The 14358-nt window shown below is 42.6% G+C and overlaps 1 protein-coding gene across 2 annotated transcripts in view; it reads left to right on the plus strand.

The window, feature by feature from the left end:
* The window catches only part of M1ap (meiosis 1 associated protein), a 61255-nt gene that overhangs the window by 20787 nt on the left and 26110 nt on the right, over positions 1 to 14358 (plus strand). For both annotated transcript variants that reach the window (XM_055596410.1, XM_055596409.1), the window contains exon 4: positions 14113 to 14286. In XM_055596410.1, coding sequence (XP_055452385.1) covers positions 14113 to 14286 — 174 coding nt within the window. The remainder of the gene's footprint in view (positions 1 to 14112; positions 14287 to 14358) is intronic.

Raw genomic sequence — 14358 nt, forward strand, 5'->3', positions numbered from 1 at the left:
GTAATTTTATACATTCACTTGTATCCCAGCTGTAGCCCTCTCCCTCTTTCCCTCCCAATTATTAATGATATTCTACATCTCAAGTTCAACAAAAGAATTCATGCCTGTCGTCTGCTTATTGTTGAGCTTTTGGAACTTCCATGAGCATACATAGTATGTCTTCATTTGCATTTAATAAATTTTTTATAATAGCCTTCTAAAGAATGGGCAAGTAATAAATATGCCAAAAGTAAAAAGGCCACAGTGATCAATATACTTTGGCATCTAGACGGCCTCTGTCTGGGTTGACAACCATCTGCACTGATTGGGTATATAAGTCTTGAAGCAGTTACAAATCAACTTAATGAGGCTGTCAACGAGCCTGCATTTCTCAGCCATGTATACAAGGATATCAGGTTCCTTTGCTAAGTGCTCATAAACCATCTGTTTAAAATTTCCTCCTGAGTTTACCAGAGATCCATGTCAAGCTCCCTTGGAAATATATCCTATCCATACATGGTCTCAGGAAACACCAAATGTTAACAATCCAAACAAAGAAGACAGAGATTCAGTGCTTCTTAGAAGATTCCAGAAAGAATTAGGAGTAAGGGATTGAGGCATCGGCTCTGTACTCCAACCAGTTGTCAGAGGTGGGTGTCTTGGGAAACAAACCAGAATGAGCAGCTGCTCATCGAGCTAGTCTCCAATAACTGTGTTAAAGTCATTTTCCTGTGACATTAGGACTAAATTAGAAGCTCTGCTGTGTTTGCTACCTAAAGATTTTTAACACAGACAGACATTTGTTTCATTGAAAGAAACCATGGTCTGAGAGAAATAGCAACCTCCCTTTTGTAGTTAAATGAAGTAATAGGAATCTAGCAGAATGTCGGAAGTTACTTGAAAACTGAGATGTTAAATATTTGTCCTTGCCGGTTTGAGGAATAATCTACACACCACAAGTTACATCCGCTCAACATGGACAACTCAGTGAGTTTCCATAGTAGCATACACCTACAAAGCATCACCCCAGTCAAGATATGCAACACTGTCATCGTGTTCCACGGCCCCTCTTGACTCACTATCCTCAAGCCCACCCTCCAGCCTCTGCTTCCCACCTGTAGATTAGGTTGCATTAACATAAATACAACCATGCAATACATACTTTTGTATGTGGCCTTTTTTCATTTAGATATTGAAATTTGTCCATGTTGTTTATATCAATTTCATTTTACTGCTAAGTAGTAATATTTTACATAAATGTTGTATTCTGTTTAAACTATTCACCTGTCAATGGATACTTTGGTTTCCAACTTTTGGCTACGAATACACTGGTATAAAGATCCACGGACAGATCTTGTGCATGTATGTTTCCATTTCTCCTGGGTCCTTAACATTCATCTTTTCTCACACTTTCAGCCCATCTGTGAATTTATATTAAAGTAAATCTGAGTCAGGCATGGTGGCACACACACCTTTAATCCCAGCACTGCAGAGGCAGAGCATGTGGATCTCTGAGTTTGAGGCCAGCCTGCTCTACAGAGTGAGCTCCAGGACAGCCAGGCATACAGAGAAAAACTCTATCTCAGTAAAACAAACAAACAAATGAATAAAATATATAATTAAAAATAAATGAAGTATATTTGTTGTATACACCGTTAACTTTTTATTTGTCCTGATAACTTCTAAGTTTTACTTGAAATGTATACTCCTTAAGTATTGATATGGTTGGTTTTAGTTCTACCATTTTTTTAGATCTGTTTTGGTTGGGGGTTTTTTTTCTCCTGCTTTCCTGTCTTTGAAGGTTGTTCAAATATCTTTAAAATATTGAGCTAGAGAGATGGTCAGCAGCTAAGAGCTCTTGCTCTCTTCCGAAGGACCCGGCCTCAGTTTCTTTGACCACATCAAGTGACTTACATCCACCTGTAACTCCATCTCCAAGGGATGTAACATCCTCTGTAGCCTCCAAAGTCACCGGAATACATGTAGCAGACATACAGACACACAGACAGACACATATACACAGAAATCATTTCTTTAATTTAGCTGGTGAGGTGGTGTATGCCTTTAATCCCAGCACTCAGGAGGTAAAGGGAGGTGAATCTCTGAGAATTCGAGTCGGTCTAGTTTACATAGTGGATTCCAGGCCAGCCAGGGTCTGTCCCCAAAAAACAAACAAACAAACAAACAGAAAAGGCATTTTAATGCTATTTTATCAATTGTAATTTACTATTCATCTTCGTATTATTTTTAGTGGCTTCTCTTAGGGGGTTGTATTACATATCTTTTGTCTCTTCACAGTCTAATTAGAGTTCACATAGTGCCACAAGGCTTAAAATTTAATTTTACACTTTTTACAGCCTACTTAAAATTAATATAACACCATTTCATGTAAAATGCAGAAACTTCACAATTACATAGGTCCATTTATCTCATCTCAAACATATATTCTATCTTTTTGTTTGTTTGTTTTTGAAACAAGGTCTTATAGAACTCAGAGGAGGATGACCTTGAACTCCTGCCTCCTGTGTCCTGCCTCTCAGGTTCTAAGTCCTAGGTGACACATGCACTATTGTTCATGCTCTAGTTACCGCATGTGTTCCGTGCCCAGAGAGGCCAGAGCAGGGATCAGATCCCCTGGGACTGGAGTGACAGATGGTTGTGAGCTGTCATGTGGCAATTGCCCTTAATTGCTAGACTCTCTCTCTCTAGCCCCTGGTCTTAAATCCTGAGTCCTCCATCTTTACCCATATTTTCTGCTATTTCCAAAGGTCCTCATTCATTCCTAGATAGCCAAGTTTCCCTTGGATATCATGTCCTTCCCCTTGAAGGACCTTGAAATTTTTTGTAATGTGGGTTCTAGCAGTGACAATTCTCATTGTTACTTATCTGAAAAACGTGTTTCACCTTCATTCATGAACATGTTTGTCTCCTGCTTAGAATTATAGGTGGCCTAGGATGTTTCAGTAATTTAAAGATCTGCCACTGCCTTCTGGCCATCCCCGGTTTCTATCTGAAAGTGACAGCCCTTAAATCATTTTAAGATATCTGGAAAGGATCATTTTTCTGGCTGCTTTCATGAAATATGCCTTACTGTTTGTTTTCAGCAGCTTAATAATGACATTACTAATCATAGATTTCTTCTAACTCACCCTGTCTAAGGTTCACTAAGCCTCTTGAATCTATAGATTCTTTCCAAGATCTGATCATTTATCTCTTAAACTTAAAAGTTTTTTTGTTTGTTTGTTTTTGTTGTTGTTGTTGTTGTTTTACTGGACTCAGAAATAGAAACTTATTTAAGGATAGCCTATATCTTTTGGCAGTCTGTTCCTGCCATTTTTCTTTGCTTTCTTTCATTCTCTTGGCCAAAAGGTTAGCGTATTCTGCAGTTTTCTCCTTGTTTTTCTTTTTTTTTAAGCTATTAGATCTTTTTTAAGATTTATTTATTATTTATACAACATTCTGCCTGCATATGTTCCTGCTCACTGGACGAAGGCACCAGATCTCACTATAGGTGATTATGAGCCACCATGTGGCTTCTGGGAATTGAACGCAGGACATTTGGGAAAAAAAAAAAAAGCCAGTGTTCTTAACCTCTGAGCCATCTCTCCAACCCTTCCCCTTGTTTTTCTTAATGTGTTGTTTCTTCAGAGCAACATTTTGGCCTCTCTGTTGCAGGACAAGTGGAGTAACAAGATTCCAAGTCTTGGGTGCTTTGGTCCTTGGCTTATTCTCTTTGTTTAAAAGCTTTCTGACAATGTATTGGCAGATATCTTCCTTAGAGAGATTGAAAAGCTTTAGGTTTCTGCTAGTCCTTTCATGCCCCAACCCCTGAGACACAGTAGTACGTCAGTCTAGGAATAGCCTTCTCTCCCTTTTTAACAGTGACCAATTTGGGAATTCAGATTGGCGTCCACAGTGCATCTGTGAACAGACTCGGACTTTCTCTCTCTGACTCGCCTGAGTCTATCACAAGAATGCCCCTTATTCAACAGCAGGTGCACTCTGACATAAGTCAAGACGGCTGGCTTCAGGAGAAAATCTTGTCTGTCATTCCCACTACTGATTCAGACAATGTAACCCTTCCACTCTTCACCCAGAGCAGCATCAGCTACTACTTGGCCTGTGCTTCTCACAGAAACTACAAAGTTGCCGTTCATCATCGCTTTGATGTGTTTTTCAAAGTGTTTTAAATAGCTGGTGACTGAGTAGGAAATATACAGTTTCATCTTGATTCATCCAACCACTTAGGGGGCCCAGGAAAAAGAACTTGAGTATATAGTCTATTCTTCTTTTTAAGATAAGGTCTCACCGAGCAGCTGTGGCTGGCCTAGAACTCAGTTTGTTGACAAGACTGGCCACAAACTCACAAAGATCCATCTTCCTCTGCCTTCCAAGTATTGGGGTTAAAGGTGGGTATCATCACACCCTACCAAACCTATGTACTTAAATCTGTAACCTAGGTTGAAAAGTTTTCTGCCTTTACTTCTTTATTATTATTATTATTATTATTATTATTATTATTATTAATTACACTTTATTCATTTTGTATTCCCCCATAAGCCCCTCCCTCCTCCCCTCCCAGTCCCCTGCCTTTACTTCTTTAAATATGTTTGTGCTATATCCTTTCTCTTTTTCTAAGACTCCAAGTGCCCATGTTATATCTGTTAAAATTGTTCCACAGAGTTTCTTGCATAGTGGTGCAAACTTGAATTTCAGTACTTAGAAGACTGAAGCAGAAAGATGGCCAAGTTTGAGGCCAGCCTGCATTACATAGCAAGACCCTGTCTCAAGCGGAGCGTGGTTGTTCAAGCTTTTAATCCCAGCACTTCTGAGACAGGGGCAGGCAGATTTCTGTGAGTTTAAGGCCAGCCTGATCTATGTAGTGAGTTTCAGGATACCCAAGGCTACACAGACACCCTGTCTCAAAAGACAAAGGCTCTATCTCAAATAATAACAGCAATAACAAAATAAAACTTAAAGGATTGAATAAAATGTGTTCCACAGAGCCCTCAGCTCCGTACTTTCTGTTTTCATTTGCATGGTTGGTATTGATTAAGGTCCCAGGCCGGCCTTAAACCCTCCACACAGCAGAAGATAACTGAACATTCTATGCCCCTGTCCACACCTCCCACCTGGTTTTACCGTGCTGGGAAGAAACACGGCTTTGTGCATACTAAGCAAGCTCTCTGCCAACTGAGCTTTCTCTCTGACCCATTTGTTGATTTTGTTCATTTTTCTGTCCATCTATCTTTGAATCATTTGCTTTTCCTCTTTTATTTTCATTCTGCTTTTAAACCCATGTGAAGATTTTTTGTTTAGATATTGTATTTTTAAGTTCTAAATTATTCATTTAATTATCTGTTATGTTTTCTGCTTCTCTATTGACATTTGTTATATTTCTTTTTCTATAATTTATTTCTTTTTATTTCATGTGCATTTGTGTTTTGCCTGCATGTATGTCTATGTGACGGTGTCAGGTCCCCTGAGACTGGAGTTACAGGCAGTTGCGAGCCACCATGTGGGGTGCTGGGAATTGAACCCTGGTCCTCTGGAAGAGCAACCATTGCTTTTAATCACTGAGCCATCTGTCCAGGACCCATTTGTTATATTTGTATTCATTGTGAGCATGCCTTCACTTCCTCATTGAGGATGATTTCAATGATGCTGGTATGGTGTTACATGACATATGGTCCTTATCTGGTAGACACAACATCTGTATCATGTTAGGGTTTGCGTCTGTGATTTCTGTTTTCTTTTTAGACTGAGTCATAGTTTTCTTTCTCTATATGCCAAAAACATTTTGACTTTATGTTGTGAATGTTATATTATAGGGATTTTTAGATTTTATTATGTTGCTTTGGAGAGATTTTTGCTTGTTTTCCCCGACAATTAATCTCATGAGGCTCAGACTCCCACCTGGTGGCCCTTCAGTGAGCAAATACTCAAATTCTTGGTCTCACTCTTTCTGTGTCTGTTTTTGCTGGTTGTTATCTCTGTTTGAGACAGGATCCCATTAGGTAGCCCTGGCTGGTGTGGAATTCACCGTGTAGACTAGACTGGCCTTGAACTCATAGAGATCTACCTGCCTCTGCCTGCTGACTGCTGGGATTACAGGTATGTGCCACCCTACCCGGACTCAATCCCATTCTTGAAACCTAAACTCTAAGATGTTTTCAGTTTGCCCCATATGTGTAGAGCAAGGGCCAGCGAGGGCCGTGGGCTGAGCTTAAACACGTCATTCAGTGCTCTCTGGCTCTCTGTTGTCCTGGACTGCTTCCTCACTTTCTGGAGACCCGGTTCACCTGTCTTCCTCCTCCGACAAAGTCAGTGGAGACAGACTTTCCTCTCAGGGTTTGTCGTGGGGAAAGGGCTCAATTGATGAGGTGCTTGCTGTGCAGGTGCGAGGACCTGTGTTTAATCTCCAGTGTCCATGTGAAAAGGCCAGACGCTGCAGCACCTTCTACAATCCCAGAACTGGTGAGGGGGAGGCAGGAGGGTCCCAGCGGCTTATTGGCAAGGCAGTCTAGCCAAACACTGAGAAACCCTATCTCAAAAGCAAGGTAGAGAGCGACAGAGCAAGCCCCTGAAGTTGACCTCTGCCCTCCAAACATGCAAGCATGGATAACACACCTGCACACACACACACACACACACACACACACACACACACACACACCAAAATAAAGTAATAAAAATTTAAAATTTTATTTAAATATTTTAAATATTAAAACTATTAAATCTAAAGCCAGGTATGGTGGCACACACCTTTAATCCCAGCACTCAAAAGGCAGAGGCAGGTGGATCGTTGTGAGTTCAAGGCCGACCTGGTCTACAAAGTCAAGGCTACATAGAAAAACCCTGTCTCAGAAACAACAAATAATATATATAATATATTAATATCATAATATATTCATATATTATATAGTACTATATATTATTAGATATTAATATATTATATACTATTATATATTATATTACTATGTTCTATATGGTAAGAACATATATATTATATATTATAATATAATATTATATTATAATAATATATTATAATATAATAATATTATATTATTAATATAATGTTAATAATATTATAATATTATTATATTATAACATATATATTATATATTATATTACTATGTTCTATATAGTAAGAACTGCAAGTTCTCTCATCAAGTAAAGGAATTTACCACAATCCCAAAGACCTGAGCTCCACAGCCTAGTTCAATCTCTAGGACCCACATAGTGGAAGGAGAGAGCACACTCTTCCAAGTTGCCATCTGACCACCACATGCACATCGTCACACACCCATGTCCCTGCCACACACACACACTAACAAATGTAACTTTACGTAATAAAGTTGGCAAGATAAAAAGCCCTGTGATGTCAAGGGACAACGAAGAACTAGGGGAAGGGACTGGTGTTTATAACACAGGGGGACTGATATCTAAACCCAAAGCTGCCACTCTCTTAGAGGGGAATTTGTAAATACCTCTGACATCTTTATATGGGTTTACTTTTGAGTCAGCGGTTCCTCTTTAATGAAGCCAGTGTCCCGAGAACACTCTCCAAATGATGCAAAGGTTCACAGACACATCACAGCTGTGCAGCCTAGGTGTGCATGTGCGCTTGGGCTTTGGGATTTTCTTTGATTTCAGAAACCTTTCCAATCTTTTCTTACCCAACCTACCTCACTGTGCAAGCCTGATGATCCAAGTTCAATCCCTGGATCTCACGGTGAAGTTAGAGAACTCACTCCCCAAAGTTGCCCTCTGCCCTTCCCATATTTGCTCCCCGAGACAAGTGTACAGCAGTGAGCATGCACACACACACACACACACACACACACACACACAGGCAAGAATGATAATAAATAATACATAAAATTTTAAATGTTTAAAGGAGGCAAAATGCAGTGCTATGGTTGTTGGGGCCTTGCCATCAGACTGAAGGTCTTCCTGCGTCCTCTTCATCCACTCCTCCCTGTCCTCTCAGCACAGTGCCTATGAAAACTCTTTTTCCCTGTCAGCTCTAACTTTTAAATGTCAGTTCACATTAAGTACCTGTAAGTTTTATAATGCAAAATTAAAGTCTGCGGGGGGGGGGGGAATCAAAGACTTTCAGTTTTAAACAGGGTCTCTATGAAACCCCGGCTGCCCTGTGCTTGGCATCTACCCCACAGCAAAATTCGCAACAGTTCTGCCTCTGTCTCCTAAAGAGAGAGTAAGGGACTGGGTCGGGGGACGGGAGATGGCTTCAAGGGCTGTCACTAAGCCTGATGGCCTGAGTTTGACCTTCAAGACCCACATGGTGGAAGGAGAGAAAAGACCCCCTACAGGCTGTCCTCTGACTCTCTCTCTCTCTCTTCCTCTCTCTCTCACCAAATAAATATTTTTAAGAGAGGTATAAGGACTAGAAAGATAGCTTACTGGTTAGGAGTGTGCCAAGCCCTTGCAGAGGATGAGAGTTCAATTCCCAGAAACCACATCGAGCATCTCGCAACTGCATGTAACTACAGATCTAGGACAATCCAGTGTCTGGCCTCCATGGACACTTACAAGTGCATATCCCACAGATGCAAGTAATATCGGCAACAAAGCCTGGATGCTCTCTCAAGGTTCACAGAGGGCTTCTGAGAGTCTGGGAAAAGTCAAGTGCCCATCCTCTTCCCCTGCTCAATGCAAACGCACCTTCACACATACAGCTGAAACTGTATGCAATTTCAGAGGGTTCACACACATGATCCCCAAGGGTGGGCCATGCTAAGGTCATTGGGAGCACGGGGATGATCTCCAGGTCTTTGTGGGAGTAGATATGCGCGGCAAGACTGTTCGGGAGTTCCATTTCCCTGAAACCACCTACGACCCAGTATCTTAGACATTTTGCGTCAAGAAAAATGCCGTCGTCTAATACACACGTGGAGAATTCCATTAAAGATACCCTTCAGAGGGCTGAAGAGATGGCTCAGCCGCTAAGGGCCCTAGGCTTAGCAGCTTAAGGGCGCGGGCTGCTCCTCCAGGGGTCAGGCTTTGCTTCCCAGCACCCACCCGGCAGCATATGATTGTCTGTAAATCCAAGTCCACAGCATCTGCAGGCACATGGAACACATATATACTTTCAGGTACACACACATACACATAAAATAAAATGTTTTTTAAAGCAACACTGCAATTGTGACTTTACTTCAGTGTTGTTACTGCTGAAGGCGGTACCCGATTTCAGTATCCGCCAGAGTTTGAAGAGCTCACTGAAGGCTTTCACTGCTTGTGGCCACTAGGGGGCAGAATAAGTCCACCCATAGTGTTGACGCAGCCTTCTGTGGTTACAATGACTCAGGTGAGGCTACACTAGCTTGTTTCCTGCAGGCACTCGTCAAGGGGGGCCTGCCTTCTCCAGCATCTAAGAAGAGCGGTATCTCCTTTCCAATGCCCAGGCTTAGCACATTTAGTTACATTTGTGACTAATGTAACTGCTGATCCTGCTGCAGGGACTGATGTGTTTACATATGGTAAAGCTGAGGCCAAGGAAGGGACCAAGCTTTCTAGAGAAGAGTGAAAGGCTGGGCATGTAGTGCAGTTACTAGCATGCTTCCTGGGCGTCACGTCTACGAAGCCCTGGGTGTGGCCCTCGGCACATAAACTGGGTATGTTGCTGAATGCCAATCCCTGTCATCCCCACACTCGGAAAGTGGAGACAGGAAGATGAGACGTTCAAGATCATCCTTGGCTACATAATGGGTGTGAGACCAACTTGTACCTTATGAGAGCCTGTTTCCTCTCACAGTGACAGTGGGGGGGGGGGGTAAAGAAACAGAAGAGGAGGAGGGATGTTAAACCTACTGCAAGCTGTTGTTAAACATCTCACCTTATAGTGTTTTATGGCAACTAGGAAATAGGTTACAGAGCCCCCAGCCAAGAACGCAAGGCTGACAATATCCAGTTCAAGTCCTGGCCTTTCCACTAGATCTCACTGCCTTTCATAAACTCAGGGAGATGGACCCTTCAGAAGAGAGAAAATAACAAGCACGGTTAATGCTGCATGAATGAAGCTCCCAAACACCCAGTAGTACTAATTAAAGACACACGAGAAAAGATGGTTCAAGCATAGCTCCTGGACAAAGTTATGAGTCAAATGCTGGAGGAGGAGCAGGCCACAGATTAACAGAGTAATGAAAGTCCTAGGGAAGGAAGGAAGTCATGTGACAAGGAGACTAACTTAGCTGAAGCAGAAGACGCACAGGAAAAGCAATGGGAGCCACAGGCCTTCACTTGAGCTCTGGCAAAGGCCCTGAACTGGGGGTGGGAAGGATCACCAGAAAAGAAGCCTCCATTTAAGAGCAGAGGATCAAATGTCACAAAAGTGATGACACAAAGTGTGAAACTATCTGCCAACATCACCTACAAATGCTGGGTGGAGCAGGACACGTGGCAGCCGGTGTTTGAACTTGGTCTTGAAAACTAAATGTCAGTAGGTGGCAATGGGGAAGAATAGCCTGAGCCATCACAGAAAAAGAGGAGGACGGAGCCTTCGAGGAATGCTGGGTTATAGTGAGGGCTCCAAGATGAGCAGGTGACAGTAGAGTCAAACCTGAGTCCTTAGGACTTAGCACAGCCAGTGTTTGTCCCTAAAAGGATGCCACTCCTTTTGAGACAGAAAAAAAAAGGGGGGGGCTGCCAAACGGAAGCACAGCACCTCTGCGGAGACGACGTGAGAATTTCTCCAAAGGAGAACACTCTGCTGTTACTCCTCCCAGACTGTATAGGTTAAGAAGTTGGAAACAGGAGCTGGAGAGATGGCTCTGCAGTTGTGAGCACTGGCTGCTCCTCCAGGGGAGCCAGGTTTGATTCCCAACATTTCCCATCACTCACAAGGTGGGTCACAGCCATCTGTAACACCAGCCCTGGAGCATCCAATGCCCCTTTCTGGCCTCTGGGGGCCCTGCACACACATGGCCCCCAGACATGCACACAGGCAAAATACCTAGCTAGTGCTCTTAACCACTGAGCCACCTCTCCAGCACCTCAATTCCATTTTTTTAGCTCTGTACTTGGCCTCCTTGCTTTAATAGCTCTTTTGTCTCACTAAGGAAACGCTGTGCACTCATTCCCAAACGTGTTACTAAAGTCAACGTTCAAAGGCTCAGAAAAAAAGTAAACTATCACATGCTTGCCTATGTCATCACCAGATGCACATTATTTTTTTAAATGCTTCTTTGGCAATAGCTTGTGTTTATTGCTAAAGTATCATGAAACACAATGGAGCAGATGGGAACCTAAGAAGGAATGTTCAAGTGCTGCTTTTAAAATTCCACAGTTGTGTGCTCCTGATGGAATGAGTGAAGCAGCTAGTGACGAATGAATGTGCATGACAATTTAGCAGAGTCGATCCTGCTGGGGAAAAAGCATCCTTGCTATCCCTCTTGGCTGCAAGGTAAGTCCTTGAATGAAATGTGAAGTCACCTAACTGCCCGCACCTCCGGTGCTAGAGCCAGCACGTAGAACTGAACCTTCTTTGTTCTTGTGGTGGAGAAGGCTGCCACCTCTACCAACTTGTCCTCAGGAATGTCGTTCTAGAAATAAACCGCCTGGCATTCGTGAGTCATACACAGAAGTTCATTCATTTGAGCCACTGACTTTTCTTAGGCCCTTTGTATTTCAGCGAGCCCCTCAGGGCTTCTCCTCAGCTCTTCCCTCACGGCCACTGTCCATGCTTCCTCCATTACTTTCTATTTGACTTTCCCTGATGTTTACTTGCAGAACAGCAGACCCCAGCACCCGAGGTAGAGCTGGCTGAATTCTGAAGCATCCCAGGGAAGCCTGGTAACCCACCTACCCAGAGCCACTCATCACACACCCGCCTAGCCCCACCTCTGATACCAAGCACACTTGTGAGGCACTGTACCAATGACAAACTCTGTATCTTAAGGCAGAGACTGAGACACAGTTCATCTATTTTCTTTTAAATGTTCAGATTCATTTAAACACATTTTTTACTATAAACAATAATATAAAACTGATGTGTCCCTTGCTAATAAATAATTTGCATTGCAGTGTAATTTTTGTAGCTTTTATATTCTAGAATATTTATGGTGTTTTTTAAAGATTTGTTTTATTTATTTGTAGAGTGCATGTTGTACGTGCGTGCATGCATACGTGTGTGTGTGTGCGCGCACACACACACACACACACCATGTTTGTGCCAGGAGAGAACACTGGATCCCTTAGAGCTGGAGTTCCAGGGGAGTTGTGAGCTGTGAGTTGTTCAGTGTGAGTGCTACAGTCAAATCTGGTCATTTGTAAAAACAACAAGCACACTTAACTTTTGAGTCATCATTCCAGCCCCCTAGAATATTTTAAAGCAGAAATATAAAATTAAGATAAAATTTAAAGAACGTAGGAATGTGAATAAAGGAAATGTGTCTCGGAGCCCTGCCAGCCCCTGCCCCTCAACCTCTCATAGCTGGACGGCACCTTGCAGACCTTCATGGTGAGTGCGTGCACACGCTCGTGTATGCACTTCTTCAGGTAGCTTCATGCTCACACAAACGAGGTCATATCTGCCCTGCAACTTCCTACGCTACTCCCTTCTAGGTCCCCACGTCGGTACATTTGAATTACTAACAACCACATAATATAAGGCAGTTTGAGTGTGTCATAATTTATTTAAACATTCCTCCATGACTGGGCACTAAACTTGCTTCCTGTTTAGAGTTTGCCTGTGGGTGTGACAATGCTGTGCTGAACATCTTTGTGTGAGTCTCTGTGTATGCTCCGTGAATGTGTCTACACAGACGTACAGTTGATGTGTCAGGAGATAAGCATGCCAGTTTATATCTTAAAGTTTAGATCTTTCACATTTTATAATTAAAAAAGTAGCTGCATATGATAGTTCATGCTTGTAATCCCAGAAATTGGGAAGAAAGGTAGGAGGTTTGTGGCAGGTTCAAGGCCTGGTCTACACAGTGAACACTGGGCCAGCCAGAGCTACATAGCATAAGTCTGTCTCAAAAAAAAAAAAACAAAAAACAACTGTTTGATTAAAAATTAAACACTCTGCCGTGTATGACGGTGCATGCCTTTAATTACAGTACTTGAAAGGTATGGGCAGGGAGAGCCCTGAGAGTTCAAAGGCAGCCTGATCCGCATAGTGAGATCCAGGACAGCCAGAGATGCACAGTTAGACCCTGTCTCAATAATAATAATAAACGCTTGCACTAGAGAGATGGCTCTCCCAGAGGTCCTGAGTTCATCCCAGCACACAAGTCAGAGCTCACAACCATCTGTAACTCCAGCGCGGGGAGGTACGACACCCTCTTTTGACCTCCACAGATACCTACACTCACATGTACACATACAAATGCATAATTAAAATTTTAAATGCGTGGCTAGAGAAATGACTCTCCAGTTAAGAGTACTGGTTGTTCTTCCAAATTCAATTCGTAGCAGCCACAAGGTAGGTCACAGCTTCCATCTAGAACTCCAGTTCTAATGCATCTGATGCCGCCTTCTGTCCTTTGTGGGTGCCAGGCATGTTGTGGTACACAAACACATATGCAGACAGAACACCCAAACACATCAGTAATTTTTGACATTTTTAGATTATTTTATTATTTTATGTCTGTGAGTATTTTGCCTGCACGAACGTGTGTGCCACATGCATGCCTGGCATCTGCCGAAGAGGGTGTTGAATTCCTTGAGACTTGAGTTACAGACAGTTGTAAGCCACCGTGTGTGTGCTGGGAACTGAGCCCAGATCCTCTGCAAGAACAAGTGCTCTCAACTGCCAAGTCATCTCTCCAGGACCAACACATAAATAATTTTTAATTAAACAAATCTATTGTTAACTCATTGTAAAGACTTTTTATTTTTAATCATGTGCATGTGCATGTGTGAGTACAGGTGCCCTCAGAGTTCAGATGAGAGAGCATCAGATCCCAGGGGCTGGAGTCACAGGCAGTTGTGTGCCTCCTGATACAGTTGCCAGGAATTGAACTCAGCTAACTCTGCAAGAGCAGTACATGCTCCTAACCATGTCATCTTCCCAGCCCCACCCCCAAAAAAAACTTAAAATAAATAAGTGAATAATAAGATTGGGAAAAAAAGCCATTTTAACCACCATTTTCCTTTCTTCTGCAGAGAGTTCTATCCTGGAAGCTGACACTGTCCTTCAGACTCTAGGCAACGATGTTGTCAGCATGGAGGTCTTCTTCAAAGCCTGGCTGCATAACAGTGAAACTGACCGAGAACACATCCACCTTTTTCTTACTCCGCAGAGCCTTCCTCCTTCTTCCAGAGCCAAGGATGAGCCAAGTACACAAACCTGAAAGGATAGGTTCTGTAGGCTGAGTGTCCTTGCCTAGCATGAGCCAAGTACACAAACCT

Source organism: Psammomys obesus, unplaced genomic scaffold (assembly GCF_907164565.1).
Source record: "Psammomys obesus unplaced genomic scaffold, mPsaObe1.curated_primary_1811, whole genome shotgun sequence".
Taxonomy (NCBI): Eukaryota; Metazoa; Chordata; class Mammalia; order Rodentia; family Muridae; genus Psammomys; species Psammomys obesus.